Source organism: Myotis myotis, unplaced genomic scaffold, assembly GCF_014108235.1.
Source record: "Myotis myotis isolate mMyoMyo1 unplaced genomic scaffold, mMyoMyo1.p scaffold_m19_p_25, whole genome shotgun sequence".
Classification (NCBI taxonomy): Eukaryota; Metazoa; Chordata; class Mammalia; order Chiroptera; family Vespertilionidae; genus Myotis; species Myotis myotis.
Genome location: NW_023416330.1, coordinates 2,008,284 through 2,035,096, shown reverse-complemented (window position 1 = coordinate 2,035,096; position 26,813 = coordinate 2,008,284). Strand labels below are relative to the sequence as shown.

At 53.7% G+C, this 26,813-nt stretch overlaps 1 protein-coding gene across 3 annotated transcripts in view; it reads left to right on the top strand.

Moving 5' to 3' along the window:
• Positions 1–26,813, top strand: part of DPP6 (dipeptidyl peptidase like 6) — a 569,872-nt gene that overhangs the window by 416,315 nt on the left and 126,744 nt on the right. For all 3 annotated transcript variants that reach the window (XM_036356191.1, XM_036356189.1, XM_036356190.1), the window contains exon 7: positions 7,394–7,475. In XM_036356191.1, coding sequence (XP_036212084.1) covers positions 7,394–7,475 — 82 coding nt within the window. The remainder of the gene's footprint in view (positions 1–7,393; positions 7,476–26,813) is intronic.

Genomic DNA, 26,813 nt, shown 5'->3' with positions numbered 1-26,813 from the left:
GGGCCTGTGTCTGAAACACACTATGCAGCCTCCACCTGGGGCCAACTCCCTGGTGACGCGGTGGCGGCTGGATCCCACAGGTGAGTTTCCCGCCTGTGCCTCAGCCTGGCACAGAGGCCCTCGCACTTCCTACTCAGGGGCGCAGCCAGAAAGCTGCCCGGTTCCGAGGAAATGAGTTCCATTGAGATGAGGAACGCCAGGTTTTCAAAAAGCATTTGGGACCACAATAATGCACGTTCATATGTGCGGGCCAAGGCTTGGCTGGGCCTTCTCTCTGCCATGTGTGCTTTGAGGACAGGGGCCTATTAAATATGCATTGTCAACTAAACCACACTGTCCTGAAGTTCAGGCGTGGGCCTGCTGGAAGGTCACAGTCAGTGAGCACGGCCGTGTTCGTGTGCGGGGGGCAGTCCTCCTCCCTCCGCTTCCCACGAGCTCACTTGTGAGAGCTACTCAGAGTTCACGGGTCAGGTCCGTGGGGCCCGTGTTTAAATGGTCTGATTTCCCACTGCCTATCACCAAACTGTCTACCATTTCCCCTCGAATATCCCCGCTGGCTGCTTTCCCAACCCTCCTTGGAAGAGATGCCTGAGTAGAAAAGAGCAAATTGGTGATGGCTGCCTCTAAGAGACAGAAAATCAAGTGGTTTAAGCACGCATAGCCAGAACGGACAGGAAGCGTGGCTGCCCGTCTGTGCGACGCTGGTGAGTGACAGCAAGTGGGGCCTGGGGACCCGTGAGCGTTCGCAGTGAAGCCGGTCATTGAACGGAGCAGCCCCGCGGGTCGAGCACCGTCCTTTCATTCGGTGCTTCTTCCACTGAAATGTTGACAGGCCGCCGGCTGCCTGTGGTTCAGTTCATTGCCGAATGTTGCAAACTTGAGGAGACATTAGTTAGGAAGCTCAACTTATTCTAAGACTTGACCGGGCTATTTAAGCTCTTGAGAGAAATCCACACACAATAGGCGTCTCATTCGCAAGTACTGGAGAGAACAGGGCGTGGACACGCCTCCACGGAGTGGAACGGGGTGAGACATGCGGCCGAGGGGCGGGTGCGACAGAGGGCCGGACCCCACGCCTGTTCGCCTGTTCGCGCTCCTCCTCCACCAGGGCTGGTCGCTGGCACCCGCTCTCTTCAGGCTGATGAATGTGCGGGGTGTCAGGTGAAACCTGCAGGAAATAAACAGATGCACTCATCAAAGTGCAGGTGACCGGCCTCCAGGCGCCAGCTCGGGGGCCCTCGGGCACAGCCCCGGGGACTGACTCCCTCAGCCATCCCACTGCAGATCGCCTGGTTTCTGAATCACAGGTGCTTCACACGACAGACCATCTAATTTTGGAGAAAACATGAACAAATGAATTGGATCCCTGGCTCTTCTCCCTCCCTGGCCCCGGCATCATCAGCAGCAGTGACATCAGAGCAGTGACCCTCTGGACTCACGCCAGGGCCCAGGGGCTGGCTGGGCTGTTACATTCATCTCCTCGTTTAACATTCGTGATATACCCGGCCAGTGTGGCTCAGTGGTTGAGCATCGATCTATAAACCAGGAGGTAATGGTTCAATTCCCGATCAGGGCACATGCCTGGGTTGTGGACTCGGTCCCCAGTAGGGGGTGTGCAGGAAGCAGCCAATCAATGATTGTCTCTCATCATTGATGTTTCTATCTCTCTCCCTCCCCCTTCCTCTCTGAAATAAACACACACACACACACACACACACACACACACACACATTTAAGAACAAAACAAAACTTCGCAATGACCCAAGCGGACTGACCCCAAATTCCAGAGAAGGAAGCGGAAGCTCAGAAAGGTTTAGTGAGTCCCCAAGACCACACAGCCTGGGAGGGTGGTCGTTGGGACCCCAGCCTGTGTCTGGGTCCAAGGCCACCCCTCTTATCCTCTGAACGGCTCTGTGTGCTTTCCCCTGAGAGCTTGCTACATGCAGGTGTTTATCATGTCGACCAGACATCTGCCCTTACACACCAGGGACCGGAGGGCCAGGGCAGAAGCTACAGAGAGCGCGAGCAGGCGTGGGGGCACCGTGGGGGCCTCCTCCTCTCTGTCCCGGCTTCATTGAGATAGAATTCCCACGCCCTGGGATCCACCCATTGAGACTGTACAGCTCAGTGTCTGTAGTGTGTTCCCAGAGGTGGGCAGCCCCACCCCATTCAATGTCAGAACTTTTCATCTTCCCCCAACACTCTGTGTCCTTCAGCTCAACATTGCATGTTTTGTCCTGTAATTTTTCAAAAAATGTTTATGTCCTCAAATGTGTCACTCTCTTATGTTATTGCTTCAGAATTGTGAGTCATCCTTACAAAACCTTTCCACGTACAAAATCCATGAGGAAATCCCCTTGTTTATGAAAATACTCTGAAACCATAAAATCGCACAAATGGTAGGTTTGCTAACGTTCCTTGGGAACTTGCACCACTCATCCCCCCGCCCCCCCACCCCGCAGCCCTCCCAGGGCCCCTCCAGCAGGAGCTCCCTGGGCAGTGGGCTGGTGTAGACACGGTGTACACTGATGGAAGACACGACGTGTCCCTATTATTTAAAAAAATCTCCCTGACTTTACTGAGGACGTATGTGTGGGACCATGTATGTGGAAGTGCCTCTGTGAGTTGGGTATGGGATCCATCACACATGTTTCAGGACGAGTCAACCCAGCAGTCCCCATGGCAGGACTTCTGTACCCAAGTCCTTCTTCACAGGCAGAGCTTCTGAACCCACAGACACAGACAGCGCCGACTAACCAGCCCCAATGTTAGCCAGGCGAAGGGTTCATGCCAGCGAGGACCCTGCCCTCAGGAATGTAACTGTGGCCTGGCCAGCCTGGCTCCGTGGTTGAGCCTCGACCCATGAACCAGGAGGTCACGGTTTGATTCCCAGTCAGGGCATATGCTAGGGTTGGGACTTGATCCCCTGTAAGGGGTGTACAGGAGACAGCTAATCAATGATTCTCTCTCATCATTGACATTTCTATCCTTCTCTCCCTCCTGCTTCCTCTCTCTGAAATTGGTAAAAACATTTTTTAAAAGATTATAACTGTGCAATTTAAGATATATATTAAAATAATAATACAAATCTTTCAATGCTGTATGAGTTTAAGGTTGTACTGACCCTAACCAACCATCCATTGGTGACTAAACTGTATCCCATATATCCATCCATCCATCTATCCTTCTATAGTGGAACGTTGGCTCTCAAATGTCTCCATCTCAAACAATATGCTTCTCACCCCACACCCTTTCATGCTGGTCCCTATGCGATCAGTCACGCATCTCTCAGGCAACAAACAAGGGAGAGAATGGGCGAGTGTGTGTCAGTTTACTGCTAAACCTCACGTTGCTAACATCTCAGGAAATTGTGCTGCGAATATTTTCCTGTTTTTTGCTTTTGTTACTGCTCATTATTATTAAACTAAAGGCCCAGTGCACAAAAATTTGTGCACTTGCTGGGGTCCCTCAGCCCGGCCTGTGCCCTCTCACAGTCTGGGACCCCTCAGAGGATGTCCATCTGCTGGTTTAGGCCCGCTCCCTGGGGGATCAGGCCCAAGCTGGCAATCAGACATCCCTCTGGCAGCCCAGCAGCCCTCGGGGATGTCCACTTGCCAGTGGAGAGCAGGCCTAAGTTGCAGTCAGACATCCTTAGCACTGCTGAGGAGGTGGGAGAGGCTCCCACCACCACCGCTGTACTGACAGCTGTCAGCCTGGCTTGTGGTTGAGCAGAGCTCCCCCTGTGGGAGTGCACTGACCACCAGGGGGCAGCTCCTGCATTGAGCGTCTGCCCCCTGCTGGTCAGTGTGTATCATAGTGAATAGTCATTCCCAGTCGTTCTGCTGTTAGGGTCAGTTTGCATATTACCCTTTTATTATATAGGATAGAGGCCTGGTGCATGGGTGGGGGCTGGCTGGTTTGCCCTGAAGGGTGTCCCGGATCAAGGTGGGGGTCCTGCTGGGGTGCCTGGCCAGCCTGGGTGAGTGGCTGATGGCCGTTTTCAGACTGGCCAAGCCCCCTGGTGATGGAAGCTCCCAGCCTCTCCTTTTTTTCTTTTCTTTTTTATTCTGGGATTTAGTTACCTTCTATAATTGAAACTCTGTTGCTTTGAGTGGAACTCAGAGCCAGCAGTGGGAAGCTTGACTTCCTCCATCATTGGGGCAACCAAGCCTCCTGCTTGCTCCAGCTCCATGGCTGCCAGCCGCCATCTTGGTTGGGTTAATTTGCATATAGTTGCTCTGATTGGCTGGTGGGAGTGGCTTAAGGCATAGCAAAGGTATGGTCAATTTGCATGTTTGTCTTTTATTAATGTAGATTTTTTTTGTACATTTCATTTCCTTTTTGTCAAATCCTCATTTACATTTCATGTCCTTGTTGTTTTTAAGGTGTTTATAGATTAAACTGTATATTAGACATGTGTTGTATATGAGAAACATTCAAACAGGAGGTCACTTGGGGGTCTGCAAGGCATTAATTCAATTTACATTATTTCTAAAGGAAAGCAGGATTCGGGTTTTGAACAGCCTTCTAGAATGAAGCACATTCGCGAACTGAGGTTCCACTCACTGTATTCATTATCCAGTTAATCTGTATGAGCATCTACAATGTGTCAGACACTCTGCTACGACTGTGAGGGTCTTTTATATGTTTATATTATCCACCATGAGGAAGATTCTGAAAACATGTATTATTGGACACTGAAAATGCTAATTTTTAAAATGTTTTTAGCCTGAAAGGTTAGGAGCCAGGAAAGCAGTTCTTGGCTTTCCTCTTTCCAAAGGCGGCTTTTGTCGGGAAGCTTTCAACCCCTTGCCCAGCTCAGGAAGAGGAATGAGTAAACTTCCATTCACACCCTGGCCAGTTTGGCTCAGTGGATAGAGCGTTGGTCTGTGGACTCAGGGGTTCCCACACATGAGGAGGCCCATGCCTATTTCCCCACGTCCCTTCTAGATGCTGGATCTCTCCCGATGGGGTCCCTGCTGGCCCCGCATAGCTCAGTCGTGGAAGCTTCTCCTGTGGGTTGACGGAGACCTTCCCTCTTCGTGATGGCTGTCATATGCCACTGGGGTGCCACTTACTCAACCACGCGTTGCTCCTCGGATTTTGCAACTTCCAAGCTGCAGTGCACACAGCTTCCGCATGTGATTTTTGTGTCGTTAGAGGTGGATCTGCCAGAAAGCGAACTGGATCTAAGTTCAGGGTGGATTTTATCAGCTTTTCCAATGTCCCCTCGAAGGTGTGCACCCGCCAGCACAGGTGTGCATGCCTGGCCTGCAGCCTCGCCAACACAACATGCCACACTTTCCTCGCTTCCTTGTTGTTCTCGGCAAGTTTCATCAGTGAGAATAACTCAGTATAGAATCCTGCTTGTTCAGTACTTTTCGTATGTTCGAGGGCCATGTTAATATCTTTTTAGACACTTGTCTGCTCATGTCTTTTTCTCACATTGCTATCATCTTGTGTCTTTTGCAACCTTAATTTTAGAGTTCTTTGTCTGATAGAGCTCAGCCATGTGTCTGGAGTATGTTATGAATATTTTCTCCCACTTTCTCAGTTGTCTTTCGTGACATTTTGTCAATAATTTTTTAAAACTGTTTATGGTATGTCCTCAAATGTGTCACTCTTTTATGCTATTGCTTCTGAATCTTGAGTCATCCTTAGAAAACCTTTCCCCATACAAAGTCAGTGAGGAAGTCACCCTTGTTTATGAAAAGACTAGAGGCCCAGTGCACAAAATTCATGCACTAGGGGATAGGGGTCCCTCAGCCCAGCCTGCCCCCTCTCACAGTCCGGGAGCCCTCAGGGGATGCCCTACTGACTGCTTAGGCCCGCTCCCCATGAGGAGTGGGCCTAAGCCACAGTCTGGCAGCAGAGGCTCGGAGCAGGCACCCGTGTGTGTGTGTGTGTGTGTGTGTGTGTGTGTGTGTGTCTGCTGGGGGCCTGCCCCCAGTTGAGTCAGAGGCTCAGAGCAGGCGCCCCTCTGTGTTGATCTCTCAGGCTCTGGGCTGAACCTGTGTGTTGTTCTCTCAGGCTCTGGGCTGCGCCCGGCCCCTCCTCCTGAGCTGGCAGTGACCATTACAGAGTCCTGGCCTCATTTGCATAATATATATATATTTCGAAACCCTAAAACCACACAAATGGTAGGTTTGCAAACATTCACTGGGAACCTGCCATGTTCAGACCCCCCGTCGCTCTGCTAACAGCTGGGCACCCAGCCGGCTCCGTCACTGTCCCCCTCACTGCTTCCTGCAGACCCAGGGGCCCAGCCTGAAACTGCAGGGCAGGGCAGACTGTCCCTCCTACCAGTGCTTTTGACTCTGAAATGCATTCCATGTCCTGGTAGACTGTTAAGCACTTACTTTTAGAATTTTCTACTGACCCAAGCCCTCACTCAACATGCCCTTACCCACTTCCCCTCCCTTCCCATCGCGCCTGTGTCTTTAAATTCAGCGTCTTCCATTCCCAAAGACCATCCAGCCGCCGTCTCTCTGGAGGTGAATGAGCACATCGATAGCTCTGTCTTCTGCTTAAGAAACACCAGGGCCACCAGGCCGGGCGCTCCTGGCGGGGCTGCCTGCTCTGCAGAGCGCAGAGAGCCCCCGGGAGCAGCGTGTCTCTCCTGCCCATTGCAGATGGCGCCGCTGCACTTACCCTGAGATATTTATGCTTATGAACGCACAGGTATTTGTAGTCTTCGTGATGATTTTTATCTGTTATGGCCTTTAAGCACATAGGCGGTGTTTTGTTGGTGTGGTGTTTTGCATATAATAAATTAAGAGTGAAAAAATGTAGGTGAGGTTTGAAAGGAAAAAATGTTTCTCTTCTTTCGATCTTTCTCCGTCTCTCTCTGTCTTTCCCTCAGTCTTTGTCTCTCACTCTTTCAATCTCTCCATCTCAGTCTCACTGTCTTTCTCAATCTCTCTCAACCTCCCCTTCTCTCTCTCCCTCCCTTTTGGTCCAACACAAACCAAAAGATGGAATCTGGCGCTGAAGCCGCTTGGTTCAGAAAGGCCGAACGGCCTGGCATTAGGCTTAGGAAAAAGTAACTTCTGTCAGGAAACCCAGAGATGAAGCTGTGAACAAGGGGCATTTATTGCTGCACAGCCATGCATTTCAGTTTTTAATTTTGATGGTTCTGAATATTTTTAGAAATTGGTTCATAGACTCCTCCGCAGGCTCTCTCCCGGGGAATATTTGCTATTTGGGCTCAGCATGAGGACCTGAGTCCACCTCACATGCCTGGGGCCCCTGGTCCCAATGAGACGTCTCCTGGAGAGCGTGACGCGGGGGGGCGGGAGGGGGGCCGAGGGGGAGTGAGGCTCAGGGCAGAACAGAGTACAGCCCTTAACTCTCCATTCCTTCCCACCATTTTGCTCTCTGTCGTGTTTTCCAGGGACCCTCAGAGCCTAGACCCGCCGGAGGTGAGCAACGCGAAGCTGCAGTACGCAGGCTGGGGCCCCAAAGGCCAGCAGCTGGTAAGCAAGCGCATTCGCGGCCGCGGGCTCCTGGGATAGAGGTGACGCCTTGTAGCCTGAACATATCTCACCCTGGTCTGCGTGCCTGAGTGGCATGTGGATAGCACAGCAGGGTTCCTGCACGTGTACAACGTCGGTTTCTTTCCCGATAGAGGATTCTCTTAAAACTGGAATCGGCCCTGGACGTGGTCTCAGTGGTTAGAGTGTCGGCCCACCAACCGAAGGGTCTCAGGGTCGATTCCTGGTCAAGGGCACGTACGTGGGTTTCAGGTTCGCTCCCTGGCCGGGTCGGAGCGCATGTGGGAGGCGACCAATCGATGCGTCTCTCTCACAGCAATGTTTCTCTCTCTGTATCTCTTCCCACTCTCCTTCCCTCCCCTCCACTCTCTCTAAACGTCAATGAAAAAAATGCCCTCGGGTGAGGAATGGAACCGCGTTTGCTTTGGTTTCCCTGTACACCGTCCTGGGCCTGGTCCCCCAGCCCTGTGGGCGTGACTGCAGATAAAGCTCACGGTGAGGCCGGCGAGGGAGGCCTGGCGCTGCTCACGCCGCACTGGCACTGCTCACGCTGCACTGGCACTGCTGGCTGTGGCACTGGCACTGCTCACGCCGCACTGGCACTGCTGGCTGTGGCACTGGCACTGCTGTGGGAACGCTGGCTCCTTTCTCCGGCGGGTTCGGTGAAGAAGGTAGATCTGTGGTCACAGTTGGGCTCGGCCCCCAGCCTGGAGCAGCATCCGGTGCAGGATCCCAGGGCTGGTGCACCTCTAGGCTCTGCACCCAAGGCCCTCACGGTTCCTACTCCAACTGGCAGCATAAGCTGTTTGCGGGCACCAAGGGGTGGAGGGCCTGGTGAGAGGCTCTGAGCGAGGCCAGGGGGTGGGAGGGCCTGGTGAGAGGCCCTGAGTGAGGCCAAGGGGTGGGAGGGCCTGGTGAGAGGCCCTGAGTGAGATGGGGGTGGGGCAGGAGGAGGTCGGGGGGTGGACTGGGGTTTGGTCCAGGCTGCCCACTGAGTTCCCACGGGTCAGCTCTGCCACTGTCGGGCTCTGTCAGCCGGCCGAGCACTGAGGGGAGGACGGGGTAAGAGGGCCTCCCACCTCTGCCCCCTCTCCAGCCCATGTTGTCTAAGCCCTTTATTTCCAGAGATCATACTGCGCCTCCCCCCCTTGCAGGAAGCCCCCCCCCCCCCCCGTTTTGAAGGTCACGTGTCTCGGTTGCTGCCTTCAAGTCGCCATCTCCTTCTGCATCTTGAAGCTGACGGGCTCAAGCTGCACTTAAAGACCCTTTTCCTAAAACGGCACAGAATCGGGCCTTTCGGTGAGCGTGCACTCGAGGTCCCGGAGATGAAGCCAGGCCTGTTTCCGCTCAGGGAAACCTCTTTCCTGGTTGCATATTCATTCCACTCCCTCGAATTGATTTAAAGAAACAGGAGTATGTGGGTGACAAACTATTTGAGCTGTCACTGAAGCGTCCCTGATGCTAAGAACCTGGTAGCAGTTTTGGAGAATCAGTCAGCTGACCGGCATGGAAGTGTGACGGGGCTGGGAGGGCATTGGGGCGGACGCCGATCCAGCACTCAGTCACGGCGAGGAGACAAATCCACCTTCCCGGAGGCTCCAACTTACGGAGAACCAAGTGCAGTTTCGCAGGAGTCAATTAGACCAGCGGTTCTCAACCTGTGGGTCGCGACCCCTTTGGCAGTCGAACGACCCTTTCACAGGGGTCGCCTGAGACCATCCTGCATATCAGATATTTACATGACAATTCATAACAGCAGCAACATTACAGTTATGAAGTAGCAACGAAAATAATTTTATGGTTGGGTCATCACATGAGGAACTGTGTTTAAAGGGCCAGAAGGTTGAGAACCACTGTCCTAGACCAAGGAGGCCAACAGCCAGGATCTGGACACGTGTTCAGGGGTTCCCTCCAGCGTGAGGCAGCTAACGTGCTCAGGGGATTTCTGAGTTTTTACACTTTGGGGACATTGAGGTTTTCATGTGCATCTCTCGTACTGAGTGGAGCAGACGCTGTAACTTGCCGCCAAGAGCACGTCCTGTGCAGAGGCGTCGGCACACGTGTCCCATGAGGGGCCAGTGGCTGTTCAGGCTGGCGGGCCACTCTGCCTCCATGTCCACGACTCCGCTTCGCTGCCGTGGAGAGAAAGCAGTGGTAGACGGACAGACACAAGTGGAACGCATGTTCCAATAAAACGTGATTTACCAGGACAGGAGTCTGGGTGGCGGCTGTGGTTTGCTGAGTCCTTGGCCATCTTGGCTGGGAAAGCTGACCCAGGACCAGCTCCCCGCGGACAGGCCCGCAGACAGCTCCCCGCGGACAGGCCCCCGGACACCTCCCCGCAGACAGGCCCCTGGCCACCTCCCCGCGGACAGGCCTCCGACCAGCTCCCCGCTGACAGGCCCCCGACCAGCTCCCCACAGACAGGCCCCCGACCAGCTCCCCGCTGACAGGCCCCCGACCAGCTCCCCGCTGACAGGCCCCCGACCAGCTCCCCGCAGACAGGCCCCCGACCAGCTCCCCGCAGACAGGCCCCCGACCAGCTCCCCGCTGACAGGCCCCCAGCCACCTCCCCGCTGACAGGCCCCCGACCATCTCCCCGTGGACAGGCCCCCGGACACCTCCCCGCGGACAGGCCCCCGGACAGCTCCCCGCAGACAGGCCCTTGGAGCTCCTTCTCTCGGGATGGAAACCCACAACCTGCGAGCAGGCCTCGCACACTAACAGGTTCCTCGTTGCCCTTTTATCCTAAAAGGTAACTACCTCCCAAGGAAAATGGACCTAGTTATAGCGAGGCCCCCTGGCCTGAAGTTGTCCCCCCGGAGCAGAGAGTCCACCACGGGCTCCACGCACTGACCCTCCTGTGCGGAGTGACTCCTTGATGCCTGGGGCTCTGGCCCATCACCACAGGAGGAAGGCGCCCGGCACCAGGCGGTCAAAGGCAGCAGCTCCTGGCCGCAGCGTGGCCTCTGATGAGTGTCTGACGTTCAGAGCAGATTTTGTTGGGCCTTCAGGTCACACCCTGGGTCGGCGGTACTGCCCGGCCTCCATGCGCTGTTGGGTCACCTGGGTCGGCGGTGCCGCCCGGCCTCTGTGCGCTGTTGGGTCACCTGGGTCAGCAGTGCCTCCCGGCCTCCGTGCGCTGTTGGGTCACCTGGGTCAGCGGTGCTGCCCGGCCTCCATGCGCTGTTGGAGGGGAGGGAGGAGGAACTTGGACACGCAGAGCCTCGACCCCCCTCAATGGTGCTGGCCTGTGGTCTCAGGTATTCAGAATGGGGCTCCAGGTTCCAGAATCAGACACTACCTACTGAGCCTAGAATAGGAGGTGGTTTGACTGATGAAAAGGGGTTCCATGAGGAAATACATGCGAACTGGTGAAGGGATGCCGCCCACCCCTCTCTCTCCACCTGGAAGGAGTCAGTGCAATAGCGACTCCCCCGAACAGACGCTGTTCCAGACGTCCTCTCTGTGTAGGACGGCTCCGTTCCCTCTGCCTGGACCTGCAGCATGCAGAGCTTCCTCAGGCACCTCAGGTTCCGCTCACCCTCAGGGACGTCCCCCGCCCACACCTCCTGTCCAGCACAGCGGGGTGAGGAGGCGGGCATTGGCCCGAGTGTGCTCCTTTTTTAACCAACACTCGTGTGTCCTCCAATCTTGACAAAATTACACCCAGAACTGAACCTACCGCCAGGCCACAGTCTCAAGGTTCACCCCACTCCCCGATGCTCCCTCAGGAGGTCAGCTCTCAGCAGAGATCCCAGCCCAGACCCTCAAGGCTGGCTCCTTCGGGGACTCACCAGGTTACCTGTTGTCATCAGTGAACCTGTCCAGCCCAAGTCCATCGGGCCCCCTCCCTCCCAGCCCCCCATGTTCACCAGGCTCCCTCCTATCCAGCCCCCCAAGTCCACCAGGCCCCCTCCCTCCCAGCCCCCCATGTTCACCAGGCTCCCTCCCACCCAGCCCCCCAAGTCCACCAGGCCCCCTCCCACCCAGCCCCCCATGTTCACCAGGCTCCCTCCTATCCAGCCCCCCAAGTCCACCAGGCCCCCTCCCTCCCAGCCCCCCATGTTCACCAGGCTCCCTCCCACCCAGCCCCCCAAGTCCACCAGGCCCCCTCCCACCCAGCCCCCCAAGTTCATACCCAAACTGTCCACACTTGTGCTCTCTGGCTCCCAGTCATGGGCACCCTCCTTAGGGTCCTGGACCAGCCTCTCCTCTGTGGGGTATGTCTCCGGCCTGGGATGTAACAGCTGAGGCTCTGAAAGGACTGAGTCCATCTCAGGAAACTAAACTTCACAAACCAGATCCTTATGAGCTTTTAGCCTCAGCATGTTTCCGCCTCCTGCACAGCCCCGTTTACCGAAGGAGGTGGTTTCCTCTCTAGCACGCCACCCCCCATCATGGCACAGCCCCGTTTACCGAAGGAGGTGGTTTCTCTCGAGCACGCCACCCCCCATCATGGCACAGCCCCATTCACCGAAGGAGGTGGTTTCTCTATAGCACGCCACCCCCCATCATGGCACAGCCCCATTCACCGAAGGAGGTGGTTTCTCTATAGCACGCCACCCCCCATCATGGCACAGCCCCATTCACCGAAGGAGGTGGTTTCTCTCTAGCACGCCACCCCCCATCATGGCACAGCCCCATTCACCGAAGGAGGTGGTTTTTCTCTAGCACGCCACCCCCCCCCCCCATCATGGCACAGCCCCATTCACCAAAGGAGGTGGTTTCCTCTCTAGCACGCCACCCCCCATCATGGCACAGCCCCATTCACCGAAGGAGGTGGTTTCTCTCGAGCACGCCACCCCCCATCATGGCACAGCCCCATTCACCGAAGGAGGTGGTTTCTCTCTAGCACGCCACCCCCCATCATGGCACAGCCCCATTCACCGAAGGAGGTGGTTTCTCTCTAGCACGCCACCCCCCATCATGGCACAGCCCCATTCACCGAAGGAGGTGGTTTCTCTCTAGCACGCCACCCCCCGCCCCCCATCATGGCACAGCCCCATTCACTGAAGGATATGGTTTCCTCTCTAGCACGCCACCCCCCGCCCCCCCATCATGGCACAGCCCCATTCACCAAAGGAGGTGGTTTCCTCTCTAGCACGCCACGCCCCCCCCCATCATGGCACAGCCCCGTTTACCGAAGGAGGTGGTTTCTCTCTAGCATGCCACTCCCAGCATAGCATAGCCCCCAGGACAAGGTGCTGACCTGGTTGTTAGGCGTCATGAAGGATGAAGAAAACTCGGAGCTTGAGGTTTTCTGTACTCACACTGGGTCACTTAAAAGAAAAGAGAAAGGCTTTTTCTTTAAAGCACTCAGGTTTCTGCTTTAAAGAAAAATCTTTTTAAATAGTCCGTTAATGTGAAAAATTCATGCTGCCCAAATGTCAATAATTCAGCGTGAGATTCGAGATGAAAGGGTCCTTCTTCAAGCTCCAAAAAGCTTTGCTCAGTGGGACAAAGGGCAGACAGCCCCAGGTCTGAGGAGGGGGTGTGCCCTAGACGTGGCGTTGGGAAAAGGTCGTAGCCCTGGGGGACCGTCAGCTCTGGGGTACGGCAGAGTGCACACAGCAGGGCCAGGGGGTGCACACACCCTGCAGCACCGAGCCAGCCCTAGGTGTGTGTGGTGGCGGGTGGAGGGGAGGGGAGGGGGCCGTGCTGGGAGGGGACCACAGACACACGGACCAGCCTGACTTGGAACCTAGAAGCATCGTCCAGAGAGGCCACTGTACCTCCCGGCCACATCGCCGGTCTCAGATCCCAAAGGCAGCCCTGAGATCTTAGCTCTGGCGCTCACTAAGGCGCGCTGTCACCGAGAGGAGGCGGTCACCAGGTCTGGGGGCCTTGTGTGAGTTACGGGAACTGTGTAGAGACGTCACACAAAGCCTCGTTTACTAGTGAGGAAAGTGCTTGATAAATGGTGGCTCCGTTGTTGCTGCATTAGGGCTATTCCTTGGCTAACCCAAAGCGTGGAGAAAGAGAAGAGAATTGTATCAGATGAGAGTGGCATGGTCAGCCTACTCTGGCTGCCTTGGTGAAGCCAGGACTGCAGGACATGGCGCAGGGCCTGGGGGTGCCCGAGGAGTCTTCCCCAGTTCTCAGGGGGCAGGGATGCTGTTCAGAAGGCAAAACTCCAAGTCCCGTTCTGCGCCTTCAGCCCTGGGTAGGTTTGCAAGCGTCTCTCTGTCTGGAAAAGGCGTGCCTGGGGTGTAGCAAGCCCCCCTGCTCTGCCGCCCTCCCCCTCCCGCCCCCTGCAAAACCACCCTTTGGATAGAGAATATGCTTCTTATTAAACACCGGGCATTCCATCCCAGAACTTACTCATCTTCTAACGCAGTGGTTCTCAACCTTCTGGCCCTTTAAATACAGTTCCTCATGTTGTGACCCAACCATAAAATTATTTTCGTTGCTACGTCATAACTGTCATGTTGCTACTGTTATGAATCGTCATGGAAATATCTGATATGCAGGATGGTCTTAGGTGACCCCTGTGAAAGGGTCGTTCGACCGCCAAAAGGGGTCGCGACCCACAGGTTGAGAACCACAGTTCTAACGGGAAGCGTGTGCCCTTCAACCTCTACCTCCCGACCCCTCCCCAGCCCCGTGACCACATCCCACTCCCCTCCTGCCAGTTGGCTCTTTAGATTCCTCATGTAAGTGAATCTGCAGAACTTGCCTTCCTCTGTCCGGCTTAGGAGATGGTAACTATGTAGGGAGGGAGCAGTTAGCTGAGCTCCGTGCTCATCACTGGGTAAGCCTTAAACTTCTCACTGCCGTGTGGGTTTCATCTCACTAAAGCTGGGGGAACTGGAAAAGCTCATGGCCCTGCTTCCTCCTCCCAGCCCTCGCCCGTGGCTGGCCAGTGGTGCCGCCCCTCCCCGAAAGCCAGTAGGGAGGGAGCTGCCACCCCGCGTCACGCTTCCCCAAGGGCACTGCTGCTCACCCCCTCCTGGGGGCCACAGGGGCAGGCAGCACCTCCTCAGCATTCGCGAGGCCAGTGAGGGAGGGAGATTGATCTTTCCAGCAAGAAGAGGTTATTTCATGAAATGTCGCCTCCACAGAGAGGACCAGGCGGAGGTGACACCCCATTAATAACTTGGGAAAGCTCTAATCAGTCCCGTTAATTTGGCATTTGTTGAAAAAACATTCCTCACGGGGCACTGAAGCCCAGGACAGTAGCAAGAAATTAATTCCATTGAGTAGTGGACGGAGCTGGTGTGGCGAGTGAGTCACCCGCTCCCCCAGGGTGTCATTTCGTGGCCCCGCGGGAATCAGTAGCTTTAATATCCACCTGCTCTCAGGTGAGCCAGCTGGGTGTCCGGCAGGTCCCTGGGCTGGGAGTGAGGAGAACTAGGGAGGTTATGGGCCTTCTCCTTCCCCCCTCGGGCTCGCTGAAGATCAGGGATTTCAAAACGCAAAAGAGGCTTCATAATTGCGGGACCATAGAGGAAGCGAGGGAAACCAGGCCAGTTGTCAATTGGATTCAGTGGAGATTTTTAAAGTTGTTTAAATTATTTTTTTAGTCAGTGGAGAATAACAAAATGTCGTCATGTTGTCTGAATACAGGGCAGAGGCATGAGAGAAAATTCATTCCTAAAACATTATGAAAATACTAGAGGCCCGATGCACGGATTCGTGCACCGGTGGGGTCCCTTGGCATAGCCTGCGGGGATCGGCGGAAACCGGTGTCCAACGCCGCCTGCCGCTCCTGCTCATCCAGGCCCCACTACGCCTGCCGCCGCCAGTGCTCGGTAAGCTCGCTGATGCTCCACTGCAGTCTCTGGGCTGCGGTGGCCCTGAGTCTGGTGCCCCTTGGTCAGCTGAGCAGCGCTCCGGCTGTGGGAGCGCACTGACCACCAGGGGGCAGCTCCTTTGTTGAGCGTCTGCCCCCTGGTGGTCATTGTGCATCATAGCGACCAGTCGACTGGTCGTTCGGTCACTTAGGCTTTTAGAGAGAGATGTAGGAAGAGTCCTAAACCAGTCCCAGCCGATAGCACTCAGATCCCTTTCGAAGAGGACACGCCACGTCGGCAAAGACAGCAGTGCAGGCGGCTGTCATGAGGAAAGCGGCCACCTCGGCATCTAGGAGTGGTGGGTGAAGCATCACACAGTCACAGCTGAGCTACCACAACAATCAGAACAGCCCGGGCTCCAGAAACACCTGCGAAGACATGATCCAGGCAGCGGTCAGCCTTTTGGACCTCATGGACCACGGTTGGCGACCGCTGACCTAGGCAAACTTATTGGGGCTAAAACTAAGCGGTTTGGTGTGCGCTGGCATACGGAAAGATCACTAAGTTGGCCTGGTCAGACTATGGGCATTTTACCCACCTTGAAGTGTCTTGAATACAGCAATATGATATATCCGTTAAAAATTAAAAAGAAAGGGTGGTTAAATAGAGTAAACTGCATGTGCCCTCAACACTGCGGGCATGGCCTTCCTCTGAGGGTTCCTGGAAACGGCAAACGCGAGAAGCGGAAAGGATGGATTAGAAGAAGAAAATGTGATACTCATGTTGGTTCCAATAAGCGAGGAGCATAGTGAACACCCAAGGGAACCACGTGTTTCTACAACCTCAGACAGCAACCTGACCGCGCGTAGGACAAGCCACGAAGTTAATCTTCCGCCGATGAACGAGCAAGTCAGAGATTGCCCAAACCAGCCCTTCCTCTGCTGACCACCTGGCCATCATTTAATGAAGTGGTCACGACGCTGCAGAACGGGTGCCAACAACGGGATTTGAGTTCCGTTGGTGGGAAGACAGAGGGCGTCTGAAGCCAGGGAACGTGCTTATTGGGAAACAGCGAGGAGTGGGAAGCATGGATGCAGTGTGCAGAGCGTTGCTGAAACACCAGAAGAGGCCACACTGCAGCCACGGTCAGGAAACTGACCAAGAGACCAAGGGGTAAGGAAAGTCATCAGATGAGCAAAAGAGGAAGACTCATACAGATGAAGGGGCCAGGTCAGCTGAAGTAGACAATACAGTTGGAGTGATGACTTCAGCTCGTGATGCCCTGTTGGCGGCGTGGCAGGAGCTCGCTGTCCATACAGCATTCCTGTTCTGTTGAGGCTTTTCTGCTGCAAGCATCTAGCGTCAGAGGGGTGGTCGGTGGCAGCCGTCTCTCGGCAGACAACAGGGTCGGGTTCGCCTGCAGTTCCGTGCAGGTCAGACCTGGTGCCAGACACTCCCACAAAGATGACTTCTCTCTGGCTTTTACCACCTGTGCTTTCCCATCGCCAGACCTGGAAGGTACCACGTTATGCCCTGACTGTGCTGAGAGGAGTAAAAGGATGATGGAGAAATTAGTTAAAATGAGGAAGAAGAGGTCGCCGGGTGTGCACACTCTCCTTGCAGAAGAAATGGCGGAGCTCACAATGGATTTCCTGTGCCCCACTGGTCGCTGTGCCTGCCCGGGACGCCCTCCGCATTGACGCCTGGCGTGCAGGTGTGAGTGTTGGATTCTGTGCTGGAGGTTTGCCAAAAAGCGACTGCACTGCAGCTTCAGTTGTTCAGCTTGTAGAATATGGTTTTGTTTTAATTAATAGATTTTTAAAGCAGTTTCAAGGCTTTTGGAAAAATTGAGCAGAAAGTAAGAATTCCCAAATTCTGTCCTCCCCCCTCCCCCATCTCCCCTCCGATCAGCACCCTGCACCAGACGGTGCATTTGTTGCATTTGCATTGACCCATATCACTGAAAGCCCGTAGTCGACATTAGGGTTCACTTTTTGTGTTTTACATTCTATGAGTTTTGAAAAATGTATAGAGATGTGTCCACGATTATAGAATCATACAGAACTAGTTTCACTGCCCTAAAAACCCTGCACTCCTATTTGACATCCCCTGTTCCCAATCCCTGACCCCTGACGTTTTTACTGTATCCACAGCTTCGCCTTTTCCAAGATGTCATACAGTTAGAATCAAACCGTAGCCTTTTCATAGTCACTTCTTTCACAGCAACTGCATTTAAGGTTTCTCCACGCCTGTTCACAGCTTGGAAGCCCCCTCCTTTTTGGCACTAAATATTCAATTGTCTGGGTGCACCATCATTAGCTTATCTATTCACATATTGCAGGTCATCTTGGTTGCTTCCAAATTTTGGCAATTATGAATAAAACTGCTGTAAACAAAACAAAAAAAAATAAAAAGGAAAAGAAAGTTGTTCTCAGCCATGAGTTTTAGGAATTCCACTCAACAGGCATGTGCTCAAGCCCCGTGGTGGGACGGGGTTCGGGTCCACGCACGCACACTCCTCAGGGAGACAGCGCCTTCCCTGCGGTGGGTCGACACACCCCTCCCCGGTCCGTGTGCAAACCCTCGGAGACACTTCCCAGGACTCACCTGGAAGCCAAAGCCAAAGGGAGAAAAAGGAGGGTGGAGGGTTGGGACCCGGCCCGGTCCTGCTGTGGGCTCCCCTAATTCCATTGTGAGGGAGCAGCCTGCTATTTCTAATGAAGAATCTAATTGCGAAGGGTGCCCGCATCAGCCTGGCGAGATTAGATTAGAGAATTTCAGGGTAATCTATCAAATACAATTTAAAAGCAGGACCGGAGTTCTGCATTAAGAAAGAGGACCTTTAATGACAGATCCCTATCCGTGGTCGGAAAACTGTGGCTCTTGAGCCACATGCGGCTCTTTGGCCCCTTAAGTGTGGCTCTTCCTAAGCCTTAGGAGGACCCTAATTAAGTTAATAACAATGTATCTACTTATATAGTTAAAGTTTAAAAAATTTGGCTCTCAAAAGAAATTTCAGTCGTTGTACTGTTGATATTTGGCTCTGTTGACTAGTGAGTTTGCTGACCACTGCCTTAGGTCATGTAAGCTATAGAGCAGTTATCAAGCAGTTAGAAATGAGAATAGCCTGTTCGGACATTAGGATGGAGGTCGAGGCCACAGCTACATTGGAGCCCGGGGCAAACCCGTCACTCCCACGTGGCCAGAGCCTGTCTGCATGTTTGCAGATTTTTCTGGGGCCTCGGGGGGCTGCTCAGCATTCTCCTCGCTGCCCGTCACAGACTTTTATGGACTGAGTTGTGCACGTCTCCCATTCGTCATGATTCCTAAAATGTTTCAGAATCGGGAAATGTCCCAGGAACGGTCCCATCTCCTCGTCTGCATGGAATAACCGGGACTTTTTCTTCTGCTAAACTGCTATCACGCTGTCAGCCTGTTACCATAACAGTCATCGCGCCTTCTCTGTTTTACTACTGGGCTGTCTCACCTCTGAGTAACTTAGTTCTCAGACCCAACGTCAGCTGTCAGGGAGGGAATGTTTCCTCTCGCCTCAATGTCTTTGGCTGGCCATGGCTCTGTATCCAGCAGAGCACGAGTTCGCAACAAATATTTGTTAGATGGATGCTATTCGGGAGGGAAAATGGAATTAAATGTCAGGTTTATGGGCATAAGGTCCAAAATTCATGGAAATTGGAAACACTTGATGTGATCACCTAGCAAATGTTACTACCAATGTGGCTGAGGTACTCAATTAACCTGGCAGGTCAGATTCTGAGCAACACCCTGGAAGGAGTAATGGAGGTTTGAGTCAGACACTTTTTCCTAGTGTTTGTTCTGCTGTGAAAGATCTCGAAACGAAGATGTGAGTTTTCCCGGGAAAACATGTCAGGGAGAACGGGCTGGGCTGAGCCTTCTCGCTGAACAGCCGGGACTCCTTACTTTTCCACGGGAATTTCAGAGGGTGAAAGCACCCCTCTTCTTGTCCCACCGGAACCTCAAAGGCAGTCGCAGTCTGTGCCCACCCTCACGGCCCTGCCCTCAGCCATTGTGTCCAGGCGGGCACACATCACCGAGGCAGGCGGGCACACATCACCGAGGCAGGCGGGTACCCATCACCGAGGCAGGCGGGCACACATCACCGAGGCAGGTGGGTACCCATCACCGAGGCAGGCGGGTACCCATCACCGAGGCAGGCGGGCACACATCACCGAGGCAGGTGGGCACACATCACCGAGGCAGGCGGGCACACATCACCGAGGCAGGCGGGTACCCATCACCGAGGCAGACAGGAAATGCAGACACACTCAGCTCCCTGGGAACAAGATGCTTCCTAGAACTTGGGGAAACACTGCAGCCGCATCCAAGTCAGTTATTTGCAAGTGATTCTTCCAGCCTTTTCTTTTCACAGACTTCCCAGGACTCCTCCTTTGTCGCATTTTGTGGGGAGTTGTTTGTGTGTGTGTTTGTTTGTTTATTTTTCGTTAATCCTCCCAGGATTTTTTTACATTAATATTTTTTTAGAGAGAGTGGGGGAGAGAGAGAGAGAAAGAGAGAGAGAGAAACATGGATTCAAGAGAGACATGTTGACCAGTTGCCTCCTGCAACTCAGGCACCCATCCTTGACGGGGAACTCGAACCCAAGACCCTTCAGTATAAAGGCCAACACTCCAACCATTGGCCACACCAGCCATGGCATTGGTAGATTTCGTTAGCCCTTGTGGATGATCACAACTCAGTTAACAACACTGGGAAGTCATAATCCTCCCCTTTCTGAAGTAACCTTCCTCGATCTGGATGTCTCTCTGCCCTGGGACATGGCTGCTCCCACAGCCCACGAGGCTTCATTGTACGCATCTGGCTCCTGGGAACACGGTGTCCACTCGCGATAGAACGCGACGGGTGAGCTTAGGCCTCAGCGGATGAGCTGGAAAAGACAGACCCAGTGTCACTTATTTCAGACTGTGTGTAATCCGTGTACATCATGGCTGAAATCCAGGTCAGCTGTTTCCGCCTCTAATGAGCAGTTAGCAAATTAGTGAATTGATTTTTCTGTTTGTTCTTCAATTTGGAAACCTAACCACTTACCTGGATGGTTTTGTTTTTACATAATGGCTTCAAGGCCATTCACAGCTGGAATTATGTTTGACAATTTCCTCCATTGGGCCTCATTGGAGAGTATAAATCACACGCGTCCAGGCCAGACACCAGTTCAGTGCTGCCTGCTGGGTGCCCGTCTGAGCCTCCAGCCAGATCTGTCCTGTGTCCGCCCCCAGGTGCCATGCCTGCTGGGTCCTCCACCCACTCCTCAGCAGCACCCAGACCCGGCTTATCCCTCCCTGACTCACTACTGCTCCCGCCACACATGCTCTGGCTCCGCCTGCAAGTACCGCTACCCAGTGATGCCGCCATCTCGACAGGTGCCCGAGTCAGAAAGCTGGCATCCTTGGCTCCTCTCCCCAGCTGGACCCACCATCAGTCCTGGGAACCGATGGCCTTGAGGTTGTGAGGACCTGTCCTCTCCTCTCCAGGCCCCCAGCCCCTCACCTCTGGGTTTCTGGGCAGCTGCCTGCTCGATGCCCCCAGAACCTACCCATGTGCCCAAATGGTCTCCCTCCGCAGCTGAGGGCCTGTCCGTGTTCCTCCGCGAGCTCTTCCCCGGCTGTTGGCTGTGGGAGAACCCGCACTCAGTCACCCTTCCTGGCGGCTCACCTTCCCTGGCTGAGGACCCGAATGTCCCAAACCCCTGGTCACCTCAGCACCTCTGTACTCCCTGTCCCTTCATCCAGAGCACACTCAGTCCGCCCGTCCCGGCCCCAGCCCCCTCTGCCTGGTCCAGGCCTCCTGCCTTGCAGATTTCGGCTGAGTCTTCTCTGTCCCCAGGACGTTCCCCACATCCTCACCTGCTGGCCAGGACTGGGCAGGAGACCCACGGCTTGTCTGCCTCCGCCCTCCCCCCTGCGCCGCCCTCCCCCTTGCGCCCCCTCCCCACCTGGGCACAGTGGGGTTATGCCCACACCTCCTCGGCTTCCCTGGGGACTGTGAGCGCCTACGCAGCGCCTCAGGTCACCGGTGCATTCCCAGCCGGTGGCAGACCTGCCATCAGTGAGCAGGACTTAGTGGTAAAGGCTGATGGAACTCAGGCGCACGGGCCTCGGTGAAAGCCGGCTACCGCTGACGTAAGCAGGAGCCCAGCTTCACGTGTTGTGTTTTTCTGCACATTCACCTCCTGCAGAAGTTAGCTGACCTGCCACTGTAACTGCAGCTTGGTGCCGACCTCCCTTAAGTCTTAGCCTCTGAGACACCACACACGCCATAGTCACCCACCACATCATGTTCATGTGCAGGCTCTGTGAAATTCCGGTAAACTTCCCGGTCTAAAAAAATTGTAATTGCGTGTCCATGCGTTATTTAATTAACCTGAGTTCCTGCATCGCTGACAGCTCATATGTCTTTAAACCAGCTGAGAGCTGCGGCTATTACCGGGAAGCGAGTCATTGAAATGTCCTCTGAACATGAGCAGTCCCTGCTCCTCTCTGTAAGCCCAGTTGCCCCGGGACAGGCTCATGGGGGGATTTGTGTGGCCCATTCTGTCTTTCAAATTTCCTGGGTCATCGTGTTACCAGGTTAGTTGATTTCAAAATCTTCCCACTAAAAGGCACAGAATAAGAAAAGCATAAAATAACCCTTCTGTGGAAAAAGGAAGTGGCCGTTAACGTCGCAGCCTGGGGGTCACGGTTCCAACGTCACACAGCCAGGAACCCGTGAGAGTCCATTTTTAATCACCAGGCCCAGAACAAAGGACTATGTGACACACAAAACTGCCAGAGATTAGAGCGTTTCCAGGGAAACCATTGCTTCCCAGAGACGGTTGTATCCTGTTCGATCAACAGGCGCCAATGGCAGGTGCCGGCTTAGGTGGCCCTGGGGTTCACGCCCTCAGCTGAGGTCAGGGTGCCACGAAGCTGCGTGTCCTCTTCTTCTTCCAGCCCTGGGGGGGAGGGGACGGCGGGGCGGAGGGGGGCCTTGCCCACGTCCACAGATGTTCTCTGCAGCATCGGTGGGCTGTGGTGTTATTTTCTCCAACCAAACTTGTACAGAGGAAAAGGCCTGAACCAGCAGGTGCTGGGTTCCAGTCAGGACGTCGTCACCACGCGCCGGGTCCATGGGACAGAATAACTGATAACAAACACCCTGCAGGCAGGGCTCCCCACGCGGCCCTCACCAAGCTAGGCATTCCGAATATATTGTCCTTTTAAATGCCCTGAAACAGAAAGTGTTGTTGTGAGTGGCGGTGTTTGTGCTCCAGGCCGCCCGTGGGAAGCTTTTCCTTGCGGCACCTACAGGCTGGCAGCTTCCTGGGCGGCCTGGTGTAATTATCTGTCTCCCTCGTCTTTCTCGGGACTGGCACCCCAAAAGGAGTGGCAGCGCTGGCCCGGATACTTCCCTCTGAGTTCTCTGCGGGCTCCAGAAAGCAGTGGTCAGAGCCCCATAAGACACTGAGCCCCGGGGAAAACACAGTGCCCCTCCCAGGAGGCTGCCCACGAGTGGGAGGGGGGGACTCACGCTCAGGGGCAGCCTCTTAGAGGAGGTCCCCTTCCCCAGGGGTGACCTAAGCGTGTCTTTTCATTTTACACTGAACTATTTTTTTTTTTTTTTAATTTAGATCAGAGCAGAGGAAGGAGCCGGGGAGAGGCGGGGCCGGGGGGTGGGGCAGGGCGGGGCAGGAGGGGATTCCTGAACTACTTTTTTGTTTCAGATGCATATTATATCATCTGAATACTATCTGTAATAATAAAAGCGTAATATGCTCATTAGACCAGATGTCCTTCTGGACATCCTTCCAGATGACCTTCCTGATGAAGCCAGGGCTGTGAGGGAAGCCTGGGTCCCAGGTACCAGAGGGAAGCCAGTGCCTGCAGCCAGGGGAAGGAAGGCCTACTCTTGCACGAATTTTGTGCATTGGGCCTCTAGTTATATATAATAATTTTGTAACATCCTAACCTTATTATTTCTATTTTTTATTTTTATGTTAATCCGCACCCGAGGATATTTTGTGCATTGAATTCAGAGAGAATGGAAGGGTAAGGGAAGAGGGAGAGAGAAACATCGATGTGAGAGAGACACAGGAATTGGTTGCCTCCCGGACATGCCCCAACCAGGGCTGGGGATCAATTCTGTAACCCAGGTACATGCTCTTGACCGGGAATGGAACCAAGACCCTTCTGTGCTCAGGTCGACGCTCTAACCACTGAGCCACACCCGCCAGGGCTCTAGTACTTTTTAAGTCCACTTACAGTACCCTTGTGCTCACACCTCCTGGCACACATTTGCCGGCTTTAGTTTGCATGTGTGTGATGACCATCGGGGTCAATACCTTTCGTAAGTACATTCACCGTTCCCGTGACACCTTCTGTGAAAGGCCTGTTCAGGCCGCCCGCCGGTTTCTCTTCAGGGTGGTTTGTCTCTTACTCTTTGACATGCATCATTTCCTCACATTGGTATTCTTATTACTTGTCCATTTTATTATTGCCAGTACTTTCCTTTTATAGCTTGTCTTTTCACTCTCATTTTGATATACTTTCGTAGGAAAAGGTGGTGATTTCCGTGAAATCAAATTTATTTGCATTTTGGGTGTCTTTTTAAAGACTTCCTTCCTGTCCTGATGACATAAAGACACTGGCTTACTCTCCCTTCTAACATTTTTGTGGTTTATCTTTCACAATCACACCCTGAAGCCCCTGACCGGCCTGGGGAAGGTGTGAGGCGTCCTTACAGTTACTGTCCATGGGCACAGCAGTTGTGCCGCCCTTCGTGGAGGGGCCCCCTTTCCCGTCGACCCTCAGCGCTGCCTGTCGCTGCTCCTGGGCGGCCGGTTTGGTTTCAGACCTGGGTCACGCTCCACTGCTCCTGGGTCTGTCTCTGAAACAGAAACACATTCTCAGTGACAACAGCGCCGTGGTGGGCGGGACAGGCATCCACACAGGCACGCCCTGTGTCTCCTGTACCAGGCGTGTGCATTGGGCCCGCTCGCCCCCACGTGTTCATAGGGACTGTCTTGCTGTCTTCGGCACTTTGCACACACGTGTGTGTATGTGCACATACACACATGTACATAAACACACAGAGTTTGAAACAAGTTGGTTCACTCGTTTTAAAGGCACTTTGGGGACCTTGGTTGTAATTGCATTAAATGTATACATCAGTTCAGGGAGAATTTATAAACTTCAGTCACTGACATTTCCAATACATATCGTAGTTGCAAATTTATTTACTTTTTCAAAACATGTCTTTCACTAAAGTTTTATGATTTTCTTTATAAATTTCTTGCAAATATTTGGTTTAAATTTATTCCTAGGTATTGGTAATTTGGGGGCTATTTTATCCATGTGTTTTTTAATATAATTTTTTACTGTGTATTTGCTGGCACATAGAACCACAGATGACTTTTTAAAATATACTTTTATTGATTTCAGAGAGGAAGGGAGAGGGAGAGCGAGAGATAGTCACATCAATGATGAGAGAGAACCATTGATTGGCTGCCTCCTGCACGCCCCCTACTGGGGATCGAGCCCACAACCCAGGCATGTGACCTTGGCCCGAATCAAACTAAGGACCCTTTATTCCACAGGCCGACGCTCTATCCACTGAGGAAACCAGCCAGGATGCAGATGACTTTTTATTGGTTTTTCTATTCAACAGTCTTGCTTAAACTCATTAAGTTCCAATAATGTACCTATGGTTTCCTCGGCATGTAATTTAGACCGTCATATCCTCTCTCTCAAACGTTGGCTCACAGATCGGGAGAAGGCTCCTGCCTGCTCCTAATCCTGCTCGTCACCTTCCTGGCTGGAGGGTGTGTGGTCAGCCTCGGGCCAGGATGGCTGCAGACCTGGCGGAATCGCTAACATGTCTTGTTCAGTTTTTGCTCACTCTGTGCCTACCACCCTTTCTCTGCTGAGACTATGGAGTTCCCTTTATCCTAGTAATGGGACATTTGTGAATGGCACTTGTTTACATTAAAAGGGAATCTTTTTAAAAAAAATAAAGTAAATAAAAGTAGCAGTGATACTCCATTCTGCAACAAATCCTGCAGGCGGTGGTGCTATCAGAGAAAAGTGCGGATGCTCTTTCCCTCTTGCTAGTGGGAGTGAGGTCTTGGGGTGCCGCTGGAATAAGCATTTCAGAGCCCCCCCCCCCCCCAGGAGGATGAGCTATGACAGAAAGCGTTATTTCTGTGGAATTACACCCTGCGTTTCCCAAGTCCCATTTCCCTGGGTCCAGTCCTAGAAGCAGGGCAGCTGGGTTCCGTGGAGCTCGACGCAAAGCCAGTGTCCAGAGCTGCCTTCCGCGTTGGAGCCGGGCCCAGCTCAGCATCAGGCTGGCGGCAGCCCATCAGTCATTGAGTGTGGGGGCCCCAGCGGTGGGCCCTGAGGGTAATGCAGGAGCGCTGGCCAGAGCATCAAGGGGCCCGAAAGCACAAGAGTGAACGCCTTTCTCTAGCCCAGTGGTTCTCAACCTTCTGGCCCTTTAAATACAGTTCTTCATGTTGTGACTCAACCATAAAATTATTTTCGTTGCTACTTCATAACTGTAATGTTGCTACTGTTATGAATCATAATGTAAATATCTGATATGCGGGATGGTCTCAGGTGACCCCTGTGAAAGGGTTGTTCAACCGCCAAAGGGGTTGCAACCCACAGGTTGAGAACCACTGCTCTAGGGCATCAAATAGCCCAAATTTCTCGCCCTTGCAGTGGCCACACCCATCCTGCCATTCTGGCCAATGGCCTGTTTCCCAGGTGTGACTGACAGCAAGCACCCTCGCTGGGCATGCATCTATTCCCGCCCCCACCCCCACTCTCCTCCCCTGCTATCGAGGACCGGGTTCACTACAGCGGCACCAGCTGCTGGGTGACCACCTGGGGAAGCACTGACTGTGGGAAGGAGCAACCCAGCAGGAGAATGGCCCGCCCCTCCCAGGACTGTGCAGGTCAGTGACCCCTGACCTCGGGCTCCCCCTCAGGGGTGCTGTGAGGCTCCTGGAACAGCCCCTGGGCAGCCTTCTTTCCTTGATGCCGTAAATGTTGGTTCCCTTTGTGGGAGGAGAAATCTAATAAGAGCTTGAGTCTGGGCCAAGGTGTAATAGCTCTGGCTCCAATGGTGAGAAAATGACAAAATGGAAAAACAGACTTTGGAGCCAGACAACCCTGTTAGCACTTCTGACCTTGAAACTTCAGGTCAGCTTCCTCGCCATGGCAGGAGGGTGGCCAGGAGACCTAGTTTGAATGGTTCTCGGGAGACTCTGAGGAAACAGACAAGTAAATCACATCGTGGTGCTTGTGTAAGGCACGTAGTCGGCCGTCAAAAATAACGGCTGTTGTCGATGTCCCTTCCTCGTCCGGCCGCAGCCTTTGTCCTAAGCTTTGTCCTCCTGTGCAGAAAACATGTTCAGTGCGTGGAGGGAAGTCCCTTAGCTCCAGTCCGGGGTGAAAAGCAGCAAGATGCATGGAGTCATTCTTTTTTATTTTTTAAATATGTTTTTATTTATTTTAGAGAGAGAGATGCCTCCTGCACACCCCCTACT